This window comes from Delphinus delphis, chromosome 1 (assembly GCF_949987515.2).
Source record: "Delphinus delphis chromosome 1, mDelDel1.2, whole genome shotgun sequence".
NCBI classification, from domain to species: Eukaryota; Metazoa; Chordata; class Mammalia; order Artiodactyla; family Delphinidae; genus Delphinus; species Delphinus delphis.
The window spans coordinates 158126347-158151058 of NC_082683.1; the positions used below are offsets into that span (position 1 = coordinate 158126347).

Here is a 24712-nt window from a genome sequence, read left to right on the forward strand (position 1 = left end):
CACCCCATCCCCACCGCACCCCCATCATGACTAGCTAATGCCTTTCTTCAGGTCTTTACTTGAAAATCAACTTATCAATGAAGACTTCCCTGGCCACTCTACCGAAAAAGTTAAACATCACCCCGTGACAGTTGCTATCTCCCTTCCCTATTTTCTTTAATGTCATTAGCATTTATAACTCTCTGACACATTATATAGTCTATTTACTTATCCTATTTATTATCTGGATCCCCAACTGAAATGTAGGCTCCATAAGGGGAGGGAATTTTATTTGTTTTGTTCACTGGTGTATCCCCAGCATCTAACCCATTACGGGTGCTCAATAAATATTTGTGGAACTAATTCATTAATTATAGGTCACCCACCTATTACAAACAGTATTATTCTGCTATTTAAAAAATCATAAGGAAGTAAACTAGTAATGGAATCCGTTAAGAACAAAACTTACCCTTCTAACTTCTTGTTGAAGGACATCCAAGAATCTGGGGTTGAGGGTAAATGTAAGTGACCCTCTTACACAGAATCTCACAAAGGGCACCCAAATGTTATAAGATATGACAAAATAACATACTCCTAGGAAGGGATGAGCTACCTGATAATTAACAGTCATGGAGATTGCCTCAATAGGTATGATACAGTGCAGTAGTTCTCAAATTTTAGAATCACCTCGAGGTGACATCAGAATCACCTAGAGGACTTGCTAAAACAGATCTCTGGGTCCTACCTCCAAAGTTTCTGATTCGTTAGATCTGGGGCTAAGCCCCCGAATTTGCATTTCTAACAAGGTCCCAGGTGATGCTGATACTGCTGATCTGGGGACCACATTTAAGAAACATTGAAGTAGTGGCTTACATTCTATAAAGATTCTAGAGTGCCCACACCAGGCCCTAAGTGTTCAGTTCTACCATATGAGAGACAAAAAGCTCACAACTAAAAGGGTGGATTCAGTCTGGAGTCTGAATATAGTAGAAGGCAGGTACCTGCAAAGACTATTTATGTCCTAGTGAGTAAGGCTATGCTTACTGAAGAGTGTCACTGTATATTTATTCAACATGGCAATCAGAGGTGCTCTCTTCCTGAAACATATACCTGAAATGAAATAGCCTTCCAATTGCTACATAGTCCTGATTCTACAAGGATGAATGACACTTGCATAAAAATCTGCGAAGTAGCTCTAGAGACTGTAAATTCTCAAGAGAAAATCTGAAGGACTCATAAACAAAAGTGGCATTTTCACAGGTTCTTCCAACTTAATGTTGGAGTTTGAGAAGGAAAGGGAGAATGTGGGTTATGAATGGCTGGCTACATACTTATAACTCAGGATGTGAGTTGAGTTTCTGGACATGACTGACATAGTAATCCGAGATGTCCTTGGCTAAAGATGAATTGTATTTCTCTTTCTGACTTACTTCACTCTGTATGACAGACTCTAGGTCCATCCACCTCACTACAAATAACTCAATTTTGTTTCTTTTTATGGCTGAGTAGTATTCCATTGTATATATGTGCCACATCTTCTTTATGCATTCATCTGTTCATGGACATTTAGGTTGCTTCCATGTCCTGGCTATTGTAATAGAAAAAAAAAACACCATATGCTAACACATATATATGGAATCTAAAAAAAAAAAAGGTTCTGAAAAACCTAGGGGCAGGACAGGAATAAAGATGCAGACATAAAGAATGGACTTGAGGACATGGAGAGGGAGAAGGGTAAGATGGGACTAAGTGAGAGAGTGGCATGGACATATATATACTACCAAATGTAAAATAGATAGCTAGTGGGAAGCAGCCACATAGCACAGGGAGATCAGCTCGGTGCTTTGTGACCATCTAGAGGGATAGGATAGGGAGGGTGGGAGGGAGACACAAGAGGGAAGAGATATGGGGATATATGTATATGTATAGCTGATTCACTTTATTATAAAGCAGAAACTAACACACAATTGTAAAGCAATTATACTCCAATAAAGATGTTAAAAAAAAAGAATTGTAATTCATGAGGTCAGGGCTGACGTGTTTTCTTAGAGGCTATATAGCTTGATCAAGTGGGCTTTCAACTTAAAAAGAAAAGGGAAAAACACAATAATTGGGAAAAAAAAAAGTCTGTTACTACAACAGGAAATATCAGGCATGACACAAAAATAGGAGCAACAATCAGTGGGAATCATCTTTCACATTAGGAAATAACTAGGTAGAAAGTTGGAAACAATATAAATATTCCCAGGTGCCTATACACAAAAAATACTTGTAATGATAGAAGATGAATGTGTCCTCATCAGCAATACATTGCTGTGAGGATATGTGTCCAGTTCCTGCACATATTTAGTATGTGCCACATATTCTTTCAATTAAGTTCATGGTTTCATGTATTAACTCACTTGGTAGAACAAGAAGTTCCCAGGCCCGTGTTGGCCTACGAGAAACTCCACCAACAAAAAAATAATAAGAAGAAGACATATCATGTTTTCAAGCTAGGGTACATCAAAAAATGATTGGTTGCCACACGTAGGGGGTGAAAGGGGTGAAGGTGGTCAAAACGTACAAACTTACAGTCATAAAATGTCATCGGCGTGCAATGTACAGCATGGTGACTGTAGTTAATAATACAGTATTGTATGTTTGAAAGTTGCTAAGAGAGCAGATCTTAGAAGTTCCCATCATAAGAAAAAAAATGTAACTATGTATGGTGATAGATGTTAACTAGACATATTGTGGTTATCATTTCACACTATATGCAAATATTGAATTATTACATTGTATACCTGAAATTAATATAATGTTACAGGTCAATTATATCTCAAAAATAAATAAACAAGTACTTACATACAAATAAAGGTAGAAATGAATTTTTTGATGTTCAAAAGAAAAAAATAATAATGATGAGTCTCTTACTTGTGTTTCATTAATGTACACCTAACATATTGCTTTATAAATGTGCCAGAGAGTGCAGTAGTAGAAAGGTAGACAAAGGGAAGAAATAATAGTAAATGTGATAAAGGAGAGAGATAGAAGAATTATTTTGCAGTTTATCAAGACATACAGTAACACTTCATGAAATTGTAAAAAATCATTAAGAGTTTTAGGGATGGGCTTCCCTGGTGGCGCAGTGGTTGAGAGTCCGCCTGCCGATGCAGGGGACACGGGTTCGTGCCCCGTTCCGGGAGGATCCCACATGCCGCGGAGCGGCTGGGCTCGTGAGCCATGGCCGCTGGGCCTGTGCGTCCGGAGCCTGTGCTCCGCAATGGGGGAGGCCACAGCCTCTAAAAAAAAAGAGTTTTAGGGATGGGACTTATAATTAAAATATAATTATGGAATGATTCACCTATGTAAAAGAAAATGACCTGTTAAGAAGGAAAGTAGAGGAATTTTCAGTGTGAAGGCAATATTCACCTTCAAAAAAAATTTTCAAACAGGAGGGTAAATACTGGAGTATATATAAATAAAGTAAAATGAGAGAGCTATAGAAGGGACTTCTATGTATACCAGATCCCATAGCCAAATAAGGGAACTATATGAACTGTCCTGATTATCTCCAAAACCAAGTAGAGTTAAGAAAGAATACAATATCTGCATACTGAAAAATGTCAAAATGTAGGGAGAATATGAAGGAAAGAACAAGAAGTAAATACCACTTGAATAAATGGGAGTTACTCACTCAAAAGCTATAGAAAGAATTCAGCCTCACTGAGAATACATGACAGACAAGCAAGACTTTAAGTAGGGTGTGAAAGCATACAGGACCTACAAGAATCCAGAAGAAATGCCATGTATTATTTTAGGATTTTATTTTATTACCTTAGCTTTAATAAAGTAACTTTAAAAATATATAGTGTTTATGCTTTTTAAAAAGGGAACAGGAGATAAATAAATGAGACCCACAGAGAGACAGTAGTGGTTATAGGGATAAATAAAAGTCTTAGGAGAAGATTTGACTACTGTATCCATACCTTATGATCAAAATAGTGTCTGTCCCAAAGTAAGCATCCTTGAAGGATTTTGTGGTTTTCAATTTAGGGAAATTAAATGCTTACAGATTCTCAACACCCTAATGTATTATTGTTTGCAAATAAATAAACACAGCATTTTCTTTCACTAAGCTTCACTTTTTATCAAACTTGAACCCAAGATAGCCTCTAAAAATACTATACTACACTAAAATGATAGAAGGGATAGGAATAACTATTATATCTCTAAATAATTTTCCAAAATAAATATATGAGTATATAATTTTGTATATTAAAGTCAGCTAATGACCTAAAGGTTTTTGTCTTTGTTTTCTACTCAGAACTATAAGCACTGTTTTTCTTATGCTATTGGAAAACCAGGAGACTTAAATCAACCATATGAGATTATCAACAAGTCTAACCGTAACCATTTAGTTTGGCCCTTGGACCATTCCGGAATGTATGTGTTTCGTGTGAAGATCCTGGATCCAAACTATAGGTGAATATAAATGTTCCATTATAATAGTTTTCGCCTTAGTTCCTAAAAATTAAATTTTTATTTTCTTGATTTAATTTGATACCACCCAGCTATCCAATTAAAGGCATACCTCATTTTATTATGCCTCACTTTATTGTGCTTCAATTTACAAACTGAAGGTTTGTAGCAACCCTTTGTCAAGCAGGTTTGTCACAGCCGTTTTTCTAACAGCATTTGCTCAACTTCATGTCTCTGTGTCATATTTTAGTAATTCTTGCAATATTTCAAACCCTCCACCAGCAAAAAGATTATGATTTGTTGAAGGCTCTGGTGATGGTTAGCATTTATTGAGAAATAAAGTATTTTTTAATTAAGGTATGCACAGTCTTTTTTTAGACATAATGCTATTGCACACTTAATAGACTATAGTATAGTGTAAAAATAACTTTTACACCCACTGGGAAAGCAAAATTTTGTGTGACTCACTTTATTGTGGTATTCATTTTATTGCGGTGGTTTGAAACTGAACCCACATCTCCAAGGTATGCGTGTCATATTTGTTTTTTCATTTTGGAGCAATCCTGTTAAACATTCTGTGGGAGTGGGAGATAAGATTTCATGTTAAACATTAATTAAATTAATCGATTCACAATTACATTCTGAGTACTTTACTATGTTTCATTGCTATGATAGATGCAAATAGAGCATAAGGATAATCTCAGCCTTTAAGATGCTTGTAATTAAACTGGTTGGGGAAGGAGGAGTGGAGGGTACACATAAAACCAAAGGAGGATAAATCAGAGCAAACACATGATATATTTTTCAAATATAATTATTTGTTTTATTGATAGGCATAATAATAATTCAGAGATGGGAAAAAATCAATGCTATCTTGAGCATCAGGAGAAAACTTCCGGAGGACAGGGAGCATTAAGAATTTATATTGCCAGAGAACTAAGATAGACCCTTCAGATGAAAGAAATCACACTAATAATGGAATGAAGCTGAATATTAACATATTGTCTATGGCTCGTGGACTCATGAAAGAAAGTGGAAAATACCTTGAGTGAGGAAGGTAAAAAACAAAGGGTGCAGACTAATTCGAGGCAATTCATAATGTTGAATTCAATTTCAAACCATGTCCTAGAGAGCCTCTTTAGTATCTTTACTAGGGGAGTGTTGTGATGAGAGTATAGTTCTAGGAAAATTAGCCTGAGAATAAAGAATCTTATAAAAGGAAAATAAATTGCAGATAAATGAGAGGAGTGGAACTAACAAGACAAGCGTCAAAGGAAGCTCTGTTGGCAGCAGGAGTGGAAAGAAAGGAAAAAGTCTAATAAATATTTATCAGGAAAAGAGATATTATATTGATCTAGTGTGGCAAATGAAGGAAAAGAAGGAACTGATATGGTCTCAAGTTTTCTAGACTAGGTGATTAAAAATTATGGTATTTTCTTTGACCACAGTAGACACTGAGGTGGTTTTTCTTTGAGGTCTTTCTTTTTCTAAGAGTTCTGACTTTGCATTTGAGAGGACAATGACATATCTGAGTGAAGATGTCCTATAAACAGTTAAAAATTTTAATTTGGGCCTTGAGTTGGAGGGAATAGCTGATGATAAAGAGTTTTGAAAACACAAACGTGGGCATCTTCTATAGTGACTCCATGAGCACACATAAGTTAACTGACTTATGAGAAGAAAAGGGCTTTTAGGAGATACCCACAGTGAAGGAATTGAGGGTGATGAGAAAAGGAGCTGAGCAGAAAACTCCTCAAATAAAAGAAAAAATGAAGAGAAAGAAAAGTTCTATATTACCCAAGCAATCTACAGATTCAAAGCAATCCCTATCAAAATTCCAATGATATTTTTCACAGAAATAGAACAAACTATCCTGAAATGTGTATGGAACTGCAAAAGACCCCAAAAAGCCAAAGCAGTCTTAAGAAAGAAGATCAAAGTTGGAAGCGTCACACTCCCTGATCCCAAACTATATTGCAAAGCTGCAGTAATCAAAACAGTATGGTACTGACATAAAAACAGACACATAGATCAATGGAACAAAATAGAAATCCCTGGAAAGAAACTCACACATATACAGTCACTTAATTTATGACAAAAGAGCCAAGAATATATAGTAGGGAAAGGACATTCTCTTCAATAAATGGTGTTGGGAAAATTGGACAGCCACCTGTGAAAGATTGATACTGGACCACTATCTAACACCATACAAAAAATTAACCCAAATGGATTAAAAACTTGAACATAAGCCCTGAAACCATAAAATTCCTAGAAGAAAACATAGGTGGTAAGCTCCCTGATGTCAGTCTTTGCAGCAATTTGTTTTTATTTGACACCAAAAGCAAAGGCAACAAAAGCAAAAATAAACACATGGGACTACATCAAGCTAAAAAGCTCTACACAGCAAAGGAAACCATCAACAAAATGAAAAGGCAACCTACAGAATGGGAGAAAATATTTACAAATCATATAGCTGATAACGGGTTAATATCTAAATATATAAAGAACTCATACTACTCAATAGCAAAAAACAAAAAAAAACACAAAACAATTTAAAAATGGGCCAAGGACCTGATTAGACATTTTTCCAAAGAAGACATACATGAAACGGGTACATAAAAGGGTGCCCAACATCAGTAATCATCAGAGAAATACAACTCAAAACCACCTGTTGGAATGGCTATTATCAAAAAGACAAGAGATAAGTGTTGATGAGGATGTGAAGAAAAGGGAACACTTGTGCACTGTTGGTGGGAATGTAAATTTATGCAGCTACTATGGAAAACAGTATGGAGGTTCCCCAAAATATTAAAAATAGAACTACCATATGATCCAACTATTCCAACCCTACATATTTATCTAAAGAAAAAAAAAACACTAACTTAAAAAGATATATATACCCGCATGTTCATTGCAGCATTATTTACAATTGCCAGTATATGGAAATAACATAAGTGTCCAAGGATGGATGAATGGACAAAGAAAATGTGGTATGGAATATTATCTGGCCATAAAAAGAAGGAAATCTTACCACTTGAGATAATGTTGATGGACCTTGAGAACATTATGCTAGAGAGTCTACTTTGATTTGAGTCCTAATTTTGCCACTAGTAACATCTAGTCTTAAGCAAATTATTTGGTCTCTTTGAGCTTATTTACCTGTGCAATGAGTCAATAATAGCTATCTTATAGTATCCTGAGGATTAAATGAAGAACCTGGGTAAAAATCCCTACCTTTGCTGGGCACATAGCAAGGACTCAATAAAACTAAGTTCTTTTCCTGTATCTTCTCCCACACGAAGATAGGTGAAATCATATTATTAATGTTTATTTAGTTACATCCTGTCTCATTCCAAGCAATATGCTAAATTACGAGAGATAAAATACCTAGGGATAAACCTACCTAAGGAGGCAAAAGACCTGTACTCTCAAAACTATAAGATATTGATGAAAGAAATCAAAGATGATACAAACAGATAGATATAGTGGGTTCTTGGATTGGAAGAGCCAATATTATCAAAATGACTATACTACCCAGGACAATCTACAGATTCAATGCAATCCCTATCAAATTATCAATGGTATTTTTAACAGAATTAGAACAAAAAATTTTACAATTTGTGTGGAAACACAAAAGATCCGGATTAGCCAAAGCAATATTGAGAAAGAAAAATGGAGCTGGCAGAATCAGGCTCCCTGACTTCAGACTATACTACAAAGCTACAGTAATCAAGACAGTACGGTACTGGCGCACAAAAAGAGAACTATAGATCAGTGGAAAAGGATAGAAAGCCCAGAGGTAAACCAATACACCTATGGTCAACTAATCTATGACAAAGGAGGCAAAATATACAATGGAAAAAAGACAGTCTCTTCAATAAGTGGTGCTGGGAAAACTGGATAGTTACATGTAAAATAATGAAATTAGAACATTCTCTAACACCATACACAAAAATAAACCCAAAATAGATTAAAGAACTAAATGTAAGACTGGATACCGTAAAACTCCCAGAAGAAAACAGGAAGGGAGATTGGTTCAAGATGCCAGAGTAAAAGGACGTGCTCTCACTCCCTCTTGCAAGAGCACCGGAATCACAACTAACTGCTGAACAATCATCAACAGGAAGACACTGGAACTCACCAGAAAAGATATCCTACATCCAAAGACAAAGGAGAAGCCACAATGAGATGGTAGGAGGGGGCGCAATCACAATAAAATAAAATCCCATAACTGCTGGGTGGGTGACTCACAAACTGCAGAACATTCATATCACAGAAGTCCACCCACTGGAGTGAAGGTTCTGAGGCCCACGTCAGGCTTCCCAACCTGGGGGTTCCGGCAACAGGAGGAGGAATTCCTGGAGACCCAGACTTTGAAGTCTAGCGGGATTTGATTGCAGGACTTTGACAGGACTGGGAGAAACAGAGACTCCACTCTTGGAGGGCACACACAGAGCAGTGTGCACATCAGGACCCAGGGAAGGAGCAGTGACCCCATAGGAGACTGAGCCAGACCACCTGCTAGTGTTGGATGGTCTCCTGAATAGGTAGGGTGGTGGCTGTGTCTCACCATGAGGACAAGGACACTGGCAGCAGAAGTTCTGGGAAGTACTCCTTGGAGTGAGCCCTTCCAGATCCACCATTAGCCCCACCAAAGAGCCCGGGTAAGCTCCAGTGTTGGGTTGCCTCAGGGCTAACAACCAACAGGGAGGGAACCCAGCCCCACCCATCAGCAGACAAGCAGATTAAAGTTTTACTGAGCTCTGCCCACCAGAGCAACATGCAGCTCTACCCACCACCAGTCCCTTCCATCAGGAAACTTGCACAAACCTCTTAGATAGCCTCATCCACCAGAGTGCAGACAGCAGAAGCAAGGAGAACTAGAATCCGGCAGCCCATGGAACAAAAACCACATTCACAGAAAGATAGACAAGATGAAAAGGCAGAGGGCTATGTATCAGATGAAGGAACAAGATAAAACCCCAGAAAAACAACTAAATGAAGTGGAGATAGGCAACCTTCCAGAAAAAAAATTCAGAATAATGAGAGTGAAGATGATCCAGGACCTCGGAAAAAGAATGGAGGCAAAGATCGAGAAGATGCAAGAAATGTTTAACAAAGACCTAGAAGAATTAAAGAACAAACAAACAGAGATGAACAACACAATAACTGAAATGAAAAATACACTACAAGTAATCAATAGCAGAATAACTGAGGCAGAAGAACGGATAAGTGACCTGGAAGACAGAATGGTGGAATTCACTGCTGCAGAACAGAATAAAGAAAAAAGAATGAAAAGAAATGAAGACAGCTTAAGAGACATCTGGGACATTAAACGCAACAACATTCGCATTATAGGGGCCCCAGAAGGAGAAGAGAGAGAGAAAGGACCTGAGAAAATATTTGAAGTGATTATAGTCGAAAACTTCCCTAACATGGGAAAGGAAATAGCCACCCAAGTCCAGGAAGTGCAGAGAGTCCAATACAGGATAAACCCAGGAGAAACACCCCAAGGCACATAGTAATCAAATTGGCAAAAATTAAAGACAAAGAAAAATTATTGAAAGCAGCAAGGGAAAAACGACAAATAACATACAAGGGCACTCCCATACGGTTAGCGGATTTCTCGGCAGAAACTCTACAAACCAGAAGGGGGTGGCATGACATATTTAAAGTGATGAAAAGGAAGAACCTACAACCAAGATTACTCTACCCGTCAAGGATCTCATTCAGATTTGATGGAGAAATCAAAAGCTTTACAGACAAGCAAAAGCTAAGAGAATTCAGCAACACCAAACAAACTCTACAAAAAAATGCTAAAGGAACTTCTCTAAGTGAGAAACACAAGAGAAGATAAGGGCCTACAAAAACAAACCCAAAACAATTAAGAAAATTGTCATAGGAGCATACATATCGATAATTACCTTAAACGTGAATGGATTACATGCTCCAACCAAAAACACAGGTTTGCTGAATAGATACAAAAACAAGACCCATACATATGCTGTCTACAAGAGACCCACTTCAGACCTAGGGACACATACAGACTGAAAGTGAGGGGATGGAAAAAGATATTCCATGCCAATGGAAATCAAAAGAAAGCTGGAGTAGCAATTCTCATATCAGACAAAATAGACTTTAAAATAAAGACTATTACAGGAGACATAGAAGGACACTACATAATGATCAAGGGATCAATCCAAAAAGAAGATATAACAATTGTAATTATTTATGCACCCAAAAAAGGAGCACCTCAATACATAAGGCAAATGCTAACAGCCGTAAAAGGGGAAATCGATAGTAACACAAATATAGTAGGGGAATTTAGCACCCCACTTTCACCAATGGACAGATCATCCAAAATGAAAATAAATCAGGAAACACAAGCTTTAAACCAAACATTAAACAGGATGAACTTAACTGACATTTATAGGACATTCCATCCCAAAATAACAGAATACACTGTCTTCTTAAGTGCGCACAGAACATTCTCCAGGATAGATCACACCTTGGCACACAAATCAAGCCTCAGTAAATTTAAGAAAATTGAAATCATATCAAGCATCTTTTCTGACGACAGCGCCATGAGATTAGAAATCAATTACAGGGAAAAAATGTAAAAAAAACAAAAACATGGAGGCTAAACAATAGGTTACTAAAAAGCCAAGAGATCACTGGAGAAATCAAAGAAGAAATCAAAAAATACCTGGAGACAAATGACAATGATCACGTCATGATCCAAAACCTATGGGATGCAGGTTCCTTTACACCTAAAGGAACTAGAGAAAGAAGAACAAATAAAACCCAAAGTCAGCAGAAGGAAAGAGATCATAAAGATCAGAGCAAAAATAAATGAAATAGAAACAAAGAAAACAATAGGAAAGATCCATAAAACTAAAAGCTGGTGCTTTGAGAAGATAAGCAAAATTGATAAACCATTAGCCAGACTCATCAAGAAAAAGACGGAGAGAACTCAAATCAATAAAATTAGACATGAAAAAGGAGAAGTTACAACAGACACCGCAGAAATACAAAGCATCGTAAGAGACTACTACAAGCAACTCTATGCCAATAAAATGGACAACCTGGAAGAAACGGACAAATTCTTAGAAAGGTATAACCTTCCAAGACTGAACCAGGAGGAAATAGAAAATATGAACAGACCAATCACAAGTAATGAAATTGAAACTGTGATTAAAAATCTTCCAACAGGGCATCCCTGGTGGCGCAGTGGTTGAGAGTCCGCCTGCCGATGCAGGGGACACGGGTTCGTGCCCCGGTCCAGGAAGATCCCGCATGCCACAGAGCGGCTAGGCCCATGACCCATGGCTGCTGAGCCTGCATATCTGGAGCCTGTGCACCACAACAGCAGAGGTCACAACAGTGAGAGGCCCGCGTACCATAAAAAAAAAAAAAAAAAAAGATACTACAAAAAAAATTACAGACCAATATCACTGATGAATATAAATGCAAAAATCCTCAACAAAATACTAGCAAACAGAATCCAATAACACATTAAAAGGATCATACACCATGATCATGTGGGATTTATCCCAGGGATGCAAAGATTCTTCAATATTCGTAAATCAATCAATGTGATACACCATATTAACAAATTGAAGAAGAAAAACCATATGATCATCTCAATAGATGCAGAAAAAGCTTTTGACAAAATTCAACACCCATTTATGATAAAAACTCTCCAGAAGGTGGGCATAGAGGGAACCTACCTCAACATAATAAAGGCCATATATGACAAACCCACAGCAAACATCATTCTCAATGGTGAAAAACTGAAAGCATTTCCTCTAAGATCTGGAACAAGGCAAGGATGTCCACTCTCACTACTATTATTCAATATTGTTTAGGAAGTCCTAGCCATGGCAGTCAGAGAAGAAAAAGAAATAAAAGGAATACAAATTGGAAAAGAAGTAAAACTGTCACTGTTTGCAGATGACATGATACTATACATAGAGAATCCTAAAAATGCCACCAGAAAACCACTAGAGCTAATCAATGAATTTGGTAAAGTAGCAGGATACAAAATTAATGCACAGAAATCTCTTGCATTCTTATACACTAATGATGAAAAATCTGAAAGAGAAATTAAGGAAACACTCGCATTTACCATTGTAACAAAAAAATAAAATACCTAGGAATAAACCGACCTAGGGAGACAAAAGACCTATATGCAGAAAACTGTAAGACACTGATGAAAGAAATTAAAGATGATACAAACAGATGGAGAGATATACCATGTTCTTGGATTGGAAAAATCAATATTGTGAAAATGACTATACTACCCAAAGCAATCTACAGATTCAATGCAATCCCTATCAAATTACCAGTGGCATTTTTTACAGAACTAGAACAAAAAATCTTAAAATTTGTGTGAGACACAAACGACCCCGAATAGCCAAAGCAGTCTTGAGGGAAGAAAACCAAGCTGGAGGAATCAGACTCCCTGACTTCCGACTATACTACAAAGTGACAGTAATCAAGACAATATGGTACTGGCACAAAAACAGAAATATAGATCAATGGAACAGGATAGAAAGCCCAGAGATAAACCCACACACCTATGGTCAACTAATCTATGACAAAGGAGGCAAGGATATACAATAGAGAAAAGACAGTCTCTTCAATAAGTGGTGCTGGGAAAACTGGACATCTACATGTAAAAGAATGAAATTAGAACACTCCCTAACACCATACACAAAAATAAACTCAAAATAGATTAAAGACCTAAATGTAAGACAAGATACTATAAAACTCTTAGAGGAAAACATAGGAAGAACACTCTTTGACATAAATCACAGCAAGATCTTTTTTGATCCACCTCCTAAAGTAATGGAAATAAAAACAAAAATAAACAAATGGGACCTAATGAAATGTACAAGCTTTTGCAAAGCAAAGGTAACTACAAACAAGACAAAAAGACAACCCTCAGAATGGGAGAAAATATTTGCAAATGAATCAATGGACAAAGGATTAATCTCCAAAATATATAAACAGATCATGCAGCTCAATATTAAAAAAACAAACAACCCAATCAAAAAATGTTAAAAAAAAATAACCAAAGACCTAAATAGACACTTCTCCAAAGAAGACATACAGATGGCCAAGAGGCACATGAAAAGCTGCTCAGCATCACTAATTATTAGAGAAATGCAAATCAAAACTACAATGAGGTATCACCTCACACCAGTTAGAATGGGTATCATCAGAAAATCTACAAACAACAAATGCTGGAGAGGGTGTGGAGAAAAGGGGACCCTCTTGCAATGTTGGTGGGAATGTAAATTGATACAGCCACTATGGAGAACAGTATGGAGGTTCCTTAAAAAATTAAAAATAGAATTACCATATGACCCAGCAATCCCACTACTGGACATATACCTAGAGAAAACCATAATTCAAAAAGACACATGCACCCCAATGTTCATTGCCACACTATGTACAATAGCCAGGTCATGCAAACAACCTAATGTCCATCAACAGAAGAATGGATAAAGAAGATGTGGTACATATATACAATAGAATATTACTCAGCCATAAAAAGGAACAAAATTAGGCCATTTGTAGAGATGTGGATGCATCTAGAGACTGTCATACAGAGTGAAGAAAGTCAGAAAGAGAAAAACAAATATCGTATATTAACACATATATGTGGAACCTAGAAAAATGGTACAGATCAACGGTTTGCAGGGCAGAAATTGAGACACAGATGTAGAGAACAAACATATGGACACGAAGGGGGGAAAGCCACGGTGGGGGGGGGTGGGATGAACTGGGAGATTGGGATTGACATGTATACACTAATGTGTATAAAATGGATAACTAATAAGAACCTGCTATATAAAAAAAAAATAAAATTCAAAAAAAAAGAAAACATAGGCAGAACACTCTTTGACATAAATCACAGCAATATGTTTTTGGATCATCTCCTAGAATAATAGAAATAAAAACAAAAATAAGCAAATAGGGCCTAATTAAACTTAAAAGCTTTTGCATAGCAAAAGAAACCATAGACGAAATGAAAAGACAACTTACAGACTGGGAGAAAATACCTGCAAACAATGCTACCAACAAGGCATTAATTTCCAAAGTATACAAACAGCTCATATAGTTCAATATCAAAAAACAACCCAATCAAAAAATGAGCAGAAGATCTCAATAGACATTTCTCCAACGAAGACATACAGATGGTGAATAAGCATGTGAAAAAAATGTTCAACATCACTAATTATCAGAGAAATGCGAATCAAAACTACACTGATGTATCACCTCATACTGGTTAGAATGGCCATCATCAAAAAGTCTACAAATAACAATGCTGGAGAGGGTGTGGAGAAAAGGGAACGCTCTTGCACTGTTGGTGGGAATGTAAATTGGTAGAGCCACTATGGAGAACAGTATGGAGGTTTCTTTAAAAACTAAAAATAGAGTTACCATATGATCAAGGGATCCCACTCGGGGGCATATCTGGAGAAAACTGTAATTTGGAAAGACACATGTGCCCTAATCGCACTGCAGCACTATTTAAAATAGCCAAGACATGGAAGCAACTTAAATGTTTATTGACAGATGAATGGATAAAGATGTTATATCCATTTGCAGCAACATGGATGGACCTAGAGATTATCATACTAAGTGAAGTAAGCCAGACAGAGAAAGAAAAATATCATATTGATACCACTTATATGTGGAATCAAAAAAAAAGGAAAGAAAGAAAAGATAAATATGAACATATTTACAACATAGAAATAGACTCACAGACATAGAAAACAAATTTATGGTTACCAAAGGGGAAAGAGCCAGGAGGGATAAATTAAGAGGTTGGGATTAGCATATACAGACAACTATATACAAAATAGATAACCAACAACCAACCTATAGTTTAGCACAAGGAACTATACTAGATATTTTATAATAACCTATAAGGGAAAAGAATCTGAAAAAGAATAGATATATGTATAACTGAATCACTTTGTTTTACACTGAAATTAACACAACCTTGAAAATCAGCTATACTGTACTTCAAGTTTAAAAAAAGACTCAAAAAAAAAGCTAATGAAATTAGTGAAATTGTCCACTTAACGGAACAAAATTCTTAGCAAGTCTTCTTTGATGTCAGTCTACCAACCATGATTTTGCAGTGAAATTATCAGCAGAACAAAGAAGGGAGTATATATTTAAATATAGTAATTTTCTTAATTATAAAGGCCTTTGACTTATAAATATATCAAATTCTTCATAGACTAACCAACTTGATAGTTTGTCATATAGATGTGATTTAAATGAAATTACATAATTCATCATTAATAACTCTCATTCCTTACTCTATAGTGGAGATTTTTCTCTGTAAAATGGGAGGTAATGCTCCGTTTGATAAAAAATTTCTTTTAGTAATAATAAAATTATTAACTATCTTGAAAGAAAAAATAAAAAAGAAAATGACACCTTAACTAAGATTATACATGATTTGGTTGTTACCATAGAGATGTGCAGGGAGTCTTGTAATACACTGTATTTAATTTAATCTTTAATATTATTTTTCTAATTTGCAGTTTCTGTAACCTCACCACTATATTTGCAATAGAGACCTTTGGAGTGATTCCCAGGTAACGACTGGTGCCTGATCAGTCTTTAATGAGGGAAGTTGTAAAGGATACGGTGGCAGCTAAAAAGGAAACAGATGTCTCCCCTATCTTCCTGGGACACTAATACTTCTGTCCTACATGTGACATCCTAAAAATTGTATGTATCTACTAAACCAGGGATACAGCAAGTAGGAATTCCTGAAAATTGTTGCTGCATTTGGGTCGCCTTTTGTTCATCCCCCTCAACAGCCATTGTCTTCCCAATCAAAAGCGTCTTTCAACTCCACCTAAGGGCAGATGGTAGACTGCAGCAGTGGGGACAGGGAGAGGACAGTGGCTGTGCCCCAATGACCCTGAGTCAGCCCTTGACCACTGGCCATCATTCCAATACATACAGGAAACAGGTAGTAAAGGCATTTCCCTGGACTCAGCTTTAGTTTCCTTGGAGAGAGCAAGTGAAAAGTCTTAATACAAATGTTGGGATGGCAGATGACTCTGCTTCTCTGTGCTGTGTTTTTATTTTGTTTTTTGTTTTGGAAAATGTTAAACAAGAGTGGACCACAAACACTTAACTTACTTATGGCCCTACTTTAAATATTACTGACTCCTCAATTTTTTATGCTAATCGGAGGTTAATGGTGTGAATAATCTGCAAATGAGATAAGTCATGCCTGGTTTCTAGGAAACTTTAGGAAACATGCATAGCCTTTCCGCAGCAACTTCTCTTTCTCATTAGATTTGTATGTTTGATTTAGATGAATATTAAGAACATACATCCACTCAAGTAACCACCAACAGAAGGGGGAGTTGGTGAGTTAGGGAGGAGAGGAGGGAGTAAAGGGGCATCTCACCTATTTGCCCCAGCTCACCTCCCAGTAGCTGGATTTTTCTTTTTAAACATGCAACTTATTTATTTATTTATTTTTTTGGCTGCGTTGAGTCTTCATTGCTGCACGCAGGTTTTTCTCTAGTTGCGGCATGAGGGGGGCTACTCTTCATGTGGTGCACAGGCTTCTCATTGCAGTGGCTTCTCTTGTTGTGGAGCACAGGCTCTAGGTGCACAGGCTTCAGTAGTTGTGGCACGCAGGCTCAGTAGTTGTGGCTCGCGGGCTCTAGGACCTTCCCAGCTTGTTAATTCAACTACGCCTGCTACAATTCTTCTTCATCCTCGTTGGGACCTCCACCTCTACTTTCAATCTCTCCTTTTTTACCTCCTATTTCCTTACATTTCAAACAAAGTCTATTATTTCAAATAACATTTTCTAGTATTCCTTTACCTTTCTAGAATTTGGCACTCCCTCTGGCAAGCCCCTAACTACCTTCTTTCTTTGTGATTATATCTGAGCAGCCCCGTAAAGAAAGTTACACAACAGGGCAAATTGATCACCAACTTCAAATACATCGCCAACACTACCCGGAAATCCTACTTTCTTCCAGATAGTTTGCTCCTTGGACCTCCTTTCCTTAACAATCATCAAATGAACTTTTTTTTCACCTGTACAGAGAAATTAGAAGCTATCAGACAGGAAATTAGAAGCCATCAGACCTTTATTTCTGATTCCAAACATATAAACCAACTAATATCTAAACCCATTCTCTCCTCTTTCTATCCTTCTACATCCTCTTTAAATATAATTCTTCTACCTATGCCTTGAACCCTATTCCTTCCCACTTTCTAAGGAAAATTCCAAATCAATTATTCCTTCTCTCTTCTATATATTCAACTTTCCCTCACAACTAGATCCTTCCAATAGGCTTTTTTTTTTTTTTTTTTTTTTTTTTTTTTTGCGGAACGCGGGCCTCTCACTGCTGTGGCCTCTCCCGTTGCGGAGCACAGGCTCCGGGGGGACGCGCAGGCTCAGCGGCCATGGCTCACGGGCCCAGCTGCTCGGTGGCATGTGGAATCCTCCCGGACCGGGGCACGAACCCGTGTCCCCTGCATCGGCAGGTGGACTCTCAACCACTGCGCCACCAGGGAAGCCCCCAATAGGCTTTTAATTACCCTCAAGTTTTTTAAGCAAATAAAACAACAACAACTATATCCCCCTTCTAGCCACCACCTTTTTGCAAGATCAACTCCTTAAAAGGCTTGTTTACTCTCATACTCCTCATTTCCCTATATTCCATCCCTATTTTGCTAATCCATCCAGCCTGCTTTCTCTGTCATACCTTCACCGTTACTTCTCATTAGAATAGCTTTGACCTGCACTAAATCTGTGTGGTACTTTCTTATATATTCTGTCTCTCTGTTGAAATTCTCACTTTTCATGCATTGTTCTCCTGACTTCACTGAGCATCTTTATGACCATTATTTTGAACTCTATTAGGTCAATTACTTATCTCCATTTCATTAAGGTCTGTTTCTGAAGTTTTATCTTGTTCTTTTGTTTGGAATGTATTTCTCTGTTTCTTCATTTTCCTAGATTTTCTGTGTTGGTTTCTATGCAATAGATAAAAGAGCCACTTCTCCCAGATGGAACTTAGTGTTCAGCCCAGCCCTAGCTGTCGTTTGTCTTTTAAACCGTTGTGATTGTCCAAGCTGCCTTCTTAGTTCTTAGTGTCTCCCAGTAGTTGAGGGTGTACCAACACCTGTTAGTGTCCCAAAGAGGAGGATCTCAGTCAGAACCTAGATGCAGCCCCGCTGGAAGCTGGACCCTCAAGCAGCAGCTTTTAAAGTATGCATGTAGGCCTCTTTCAGAGAAAGACCAGAAGATTACCTTTCTCTCTCTTCCCTCTGTGCTGAACGCTAAGGGAATAGCCAGTTAAGAACAGTTGTTATAGTCCTGTGGGACTATAACAGGTGTGCTCAGGTGTGTCCCCCTCAGCAGCAGCTGTAGAAACTGGAGCATCAGAAGTATGCACAACATCATTTCAGGGAGATACCAGTGACCTGGAGAGAGGCAGAAGGAGAGCGCAAAGATGGCATCTGCCAGCTTCCCAGTCTCTGCAGAAGATTGCAGTTGGCCCCTAGATTTGTGTTATATTAGGAGACTAAACCTCAGATTTCAGCTTTTTACGCGCAGGCTCAGCGGCCATGGCTCACGGGCCCAGCCGCTCCGCAGCATGTGGGATCTTCCCGGATCGGGGCACGAACCCGTGTCCCCTGCATCGGCAGGCGGACTCTCAACAACTGCGCCACCAGGGAAGCCCTCAGCTTTTAAGATAAGCAACTAGGTCTCTTTCATGGAAAGATGGGAGATGGGCATTTCAGTCTGCTGGCTCTGTGCTGAGCGGGGAGTGAGAGAGGGGGTTAGCCACCAGGAGTCCTCAGGATCCCATTTGTTTGCTACAGCCTTGTGGGTCTCATGGAGGAAAGCCTAGCTGGCTTTCAGAGCCAAACACCTGTTTGGGGGTCCCATCCCTCAGGTGGAAGTTTTAAAAGTTGGGGTACTGGGTATTGGATCCAAACTCCGTAGGGAGAAGCTAGGATTTGTGAGTTCCCTCGTCATTGTATGTTGCTCTGCTGGGGCTGGGAGTTTGGGTGAGATTGTGCCTCAGTCTCTCCTACTCGTTTTTATGTGAGTGGGTTTTTCTCATTCACCCAATGTGTAAGAGTTGCTCAGCTAGTTTCTGGATTTCTTTCAGAGGGAGTTGTTCTATATGTAGCTGTAGGATAGGTGTGTCCATGGAAGGAGGTCAGTTCAGGAGGCTCCTTGGTCACCATCTTGAGCTGCAACTGGCCTACACTAAGTCTGACAGATAGTTTTCAGTCCACATTTTATTTGAGCTTCCATTAGTGTTGACTTTCCCTTTGGCTGCCATATTGCTCTATAGGTTTTCCTAGCCTTCTGTAGCCATTCTCTCTCTCTCTCTAGTGAAGACAGCCTCAACGTATATCACCAGCCATTAAATGTTGACGTTCCTTAGGGCTCAGTCCTGGTTTTCTAGCTGCTCATTCTGGCAAGTTCATCCATACCCATGATTTCAGTTAATATCTATAAACACACAACTCCCAAATCATATCTCTAGCCCAGTCCAGGGCCATATATCCCACTCTCTACTTAACCTCTTCTCTTAGATATCTCAAAGACTGGTCAAACTGGACATGGCCAAAAATGAACTCATGATCTTACCACCCATTCCCTTACCCCATTATTTGTACCACTGTAAAACTAACTTATCAAGGTAATTGCATTCAGCCCTATGAATTGTCATTGCACAGCTCAAGCAGAATTCATTCACATAGGCTGTAATGTGAAGGGTGCCCTCTGGAGTTGAAAAATATGGCGACCCTATTTTCCAATGTTCCCTCACTCAGGAAATAACACGTCAAACTGTACAAGCCAAACACCTAACAGTCAAAAATGAAAAACAAAAACCTAGGGATCACATTCATTTCTTTCTCTCTCTCTCTCCTCTAGCTCATCCAGTCACTGCCTCCCATTCATTTAACCTCTTAAATTGCCCTTAAATGAATCCACTTCACCAAACCCATCACCACCACACCACTTTAATCCAAGTTACCATTATCTCTGATCCGAATTACTGCAATAGACTCATAATGCTAATTTTAGTAGCTTAAAACCCTTAAGTTTCTTTCCTTAAAATGGGAACTTCTTAACATGGCCTACAAGACCTTTTCTGCTCTAGCCCCTACCTATGTCTCCAGTCTCATCTTGCATCATATTCCCCTCATTTTCTCAGCTCCAGACCTATCAACCTTCTTTCAATCCCCAGTCTTCTCCATGCTCTGTCCCATAGCAGGAGCTTTGCACATGCTATTTTCTCTATCTGGAATCTCTTCCTTCCCCTCTTTACCTACTTAACTTTACCAACTCCACTTCTACTTAATTCTTCAAATTTTAGAATAATTTTCTTTTCCCCATGGGGTCATTTCTTGGCCAATTCACCAGGCTAAATCCTGCTATAGTAAGCTTTCATTGCATTGTATACCTCTCCTACTTAGTTTTTATCACAAGTTCAATTTTATATTTATTTTCTCATTATCTGATTAATGATTATGTCCCCACTAAAATGTAAGCTCTCTAAGGATGAAGACCATATCTATTTTTACTCATTATTGTTTTCCCAGCACCTAGCACAGTACTTGGCATATATCAGAGGGTTTATTAAGTTAGTTAATTAATTTCTAAGAAGGAAATGATTCACTAGAGCTAGATTAAGCTTGTATTCACAGAGGAGGAAGGTCAGACTAATGAGACTGGGGAACTGGGGAAAGTGTAATACTGCAAACAAATAAATATGTTTAAAAGGGAGCTAAAAACTAAAGTCAAGTACCAAGACACCAAATAAAAAACAGCACAGTGTTTGGCTTAAGAAATAAACCTACTCTGATGGGAGGAACATGAGGTGAAGAGACAGATGTCTGGATCCCAGCTGAAAGTAGTATCTCATAAGTGTACACACATACACATACCTGGTTGACCCTCACGTACCTCAAATTTGATATGTCCAAAAGTAAACCAACCGTATTCACACATACCCTCTAAAGTGTCCTTCCCTGTGAATTTCCTATGTCAGTGAATGGTGCTACCATCCTCAGAGTTACCTCATCCCCAAATTTAGGAGACATCCTTTATTCTAACGTATTTCTCAAACCCCACATCTTAACAATCACCAAGATCAATCCAATCTAACTTCTAAATATATCTTAGATCTATCCATTTCTCCCCATTTCTACAACCAGTAATTAATTAAAACTCTCACCATATTTGGTTATTACAAAAACCTCATAACTGGTTTTCTCCCTCCACACTCATGCGTCCCATTCATACGTTCTTCACACTACAATCAGAATCATCCTTCTAAAATGAGAATGTTATATCACATGTCTGAAACTCCCTCTTGCCCTTAGGCTAAAATTCATACCCTGTAGCTTGATGAAAGCTGTCTTTCTCACCTTGAACAACCTATGATTCCTCATCTCTAACCACTGAGCCCACCACCTAAATTCTAATCACATTAAACTAGTTTTAGCTCCAGAATGTCTGGGGCTGATCTTAAAGTTTTCTCGTGCTTCCACATCTTTGCAAATGCATCTCCCTTTGCCTAAAATGTTATGCCCACTTTAGTCTTCTCCACTCCCAGACATTTCTATCTAACTAACTCATACTAATACTCCTAATCCTAGTCATATCTAGCTAACTCTTACTTTATACTCAGTTCAAAAGTCAACTCCAGGGCTTCCCTGGTGGCGCAGTGGTTGAGGGTCCGCCTGCCGATGCAGGGGACGCGGGTTCGTGCCCCGGTCCGGGAAGATCCCACATGCCGCGGAGCGGCTGGGCCCGTGAGCCATGGCCGCTGAGCCTGCGCGTCCGGAGCCTGTGCTTTGCGACGGGAGAGACCACAGGAGTAAGAGGTCCGCGTACCACAAAAAAAAAAAAAAAGTCAACTCCACTGGAAGTTCTTCCTGATGCCTGGCTCCCATAGAACTTTATACTTCCTTCCTTCTCTCATTATACTGATCAATCAATGTCTATCTTCCTCCCTGGTCAGCCTCAAACACTAAGAGGTAAACATTTTGAGGGTAGACAAGATGTCTTATAAATCTTATTAGTTATTAACAGAGAACAGTGGCATAGCAGCTAACTGTTCAAAAATTATTTGACTAAAAGTATTAACAACCAAAGTGAACAATGACTTCTAATGACTTTTCTTTTCTTATTTCAGTCCAAGTGCTTACATGGTTGCAGCTTTCCTCTTTCTCCTGATGCTACTGTTCTGCAGTATTCTTGTTCTGAGCTACTTTCACTATTTGAGGATTTATAGAGAATATATTTATGAACCACTGCACAAATCTGAAAGAAAACAAAAGAATAATTAGAAAAATGAAAGTTTATTTACTATGAATATATGTATGTAGAAAGAGTGTGTATATATACTCATATTGAGAGTGCATGTGTTAGACCAAGAAATACTAAGTATAAGCTCATAGTAAGTATCATCAAATTCAAAATCTCAAATATGTTCTTAAATTACCCAAAATAGAAATATTTTAATATAATATGTATGTTATTAAATTAATGCTTAATGTGTTCACTTTTATCTTAAGGTAGTCTGTATACTCTTACATGGCTTTAAACAAAAATTTAAAAGTTTAAAAACCACCCAAGTTTGTCTATTACAATCCTTCCTAAGAATGAAAGTAAATTTTTGAAAGTATTTTTAAATGTGTCAAATATTATTTTGCACAAAACTTTTCATATGAACCTTATATGGCTGTAGTTAATTTATGTATAAAAGACTTAATAAATATGTGAATTTAAATAGTCTGTTAAAGATATTTCAGAAGTTTTTCTAATGGTAGATTCACATATGAGATATAACTTATCATATTGAAAATAGGAGGCTAATACTCTGTCTTAATTTTAAGTTTTCAAATTTGGTTTTGATGTTCAAAATAAGCTGCTTAACTTGTCCAAATGTGACCACAGCTTTCTAAGCAATTAGTATTTGAACAATCAGGATCCACCTAGAGGAGAAGCAGCAGGAGGTTTTGTGTGTGTGTTTGTGTGTCTGTGTGTGTATAAAGAGATTTATTTAAAAGAATTGGCTTATGGGGAGGAAAAGCCGGAGATACATGGTGTGCTGAGCTTTAGCGGTGCTGGGCCCAGCCAGGGCGGTGGTATCCTAGTTCATGTTCTTCACTCCCTCATTGAACTTTATTTAATTTCATAAATTGGCTCCTTTCCCTTCACCAAAAAAGAAAAAAAGAAGAAGAAGAAGAATTGGCTTATGTGATTGTGGAGGCTGGGTAAACAAGTCTGAAATCCACAACACAGCCATAAAGGATGAAAGATCAGGGCTTCCCTGGTGGCGCAGTGGTTGAGAGTCCGCCTGCCGATGCAGGGGACACGGGTTCATACCGCGGTCCGCGAAGATCCCACATGCCGCGGAGCGGCTGGTCCCGTGAGCCATGGCCGCTGAGCCTGCGCGTCTGGAGCCTGTGCTCCGCAACGGGAGAGGCCACAACAGTGAGAGGCCCACATACCGCAAAAAAAAAAAACCTATTGTCCACAAGTAGAACTTCTCACTTTACTAAGATCAGGAACAAAACAGGGATACCTGCTATGCATCACTGTTTTGAAGGTTCTGACATTACAAGAGGAAAATAACCATTATAAATGCTAGGAGAAAGGAGATAAAATACTCTCTTTCAATAATAAGATTATATGCCTAGGAAACCCAAAATTAGGAACAAGAATTATTAGAATAAGAGCATTTGATGCCTCAATATAAGACAAATATTTAAAATTTAAAACTTTTTCTCTATAATATTTATATGACAGTTTAACAGCAATAGAAATAATAAAAAACAATCTATTTATTGTAGTGACAAATTACATAGAATTAAATTTAATATGAAAGGTGTATGCCATACATGAAAAACATCTTTAAAATCTTTATTGAAAGAGGTGAAACAAGATCTGATAGAAATATTTGATGGAAAAAAGAAAGAAAATGACCCAATATAAAATGAGCAAAAAATACAGTCATTTCACAGAAGAACATACCCAAATAGCCAATAAACATATTAAAAACAACTTTTTTTAGGGTTTACTATGTGCCAGAAATTGTTCTAATAATTTATCTAATCCTCTTCAACAACACTATGCAATTGGAACTATTATTATCCCATTATAGAGATGAGGAAACTGGCACAGAGAGGGTAAATAATTTTTCTAAGGTCACACAGCTGGTAGGTG

General features: G+C 38.0%; 1 protein-coding gene across 1 annotated transcript in view; it reads left to right on the forward strand.

The window, feature by feature from the left end:
• Nucleotides 1-22830, forward strand: part of CATSPERE (catsper channel auxiliary subunit epsilon) — a 245410-nt gene extending 222580 nt beyond the window's left edge. The window contains exons 20-22 of the mRNA XM_060010760.1: nucleotides 4289-4446; nucleotides 16014-16067; nucleotides 22677-22830. Coding sequence (XP_059866743.1) covers nucleotides 4289-4446; nucleotides 16014-16067; nucleotides 22677-22830 — 366 coding nt within the window. The remainder of the gene's footprint in view (nucleotides 1-4288; nucleotides 4447-16013; nucleotides 16068-22676) is intronic.
• The last annotated feature ends 1882 nt before the right edge of the window (nucleotides 22831-24712 follow it).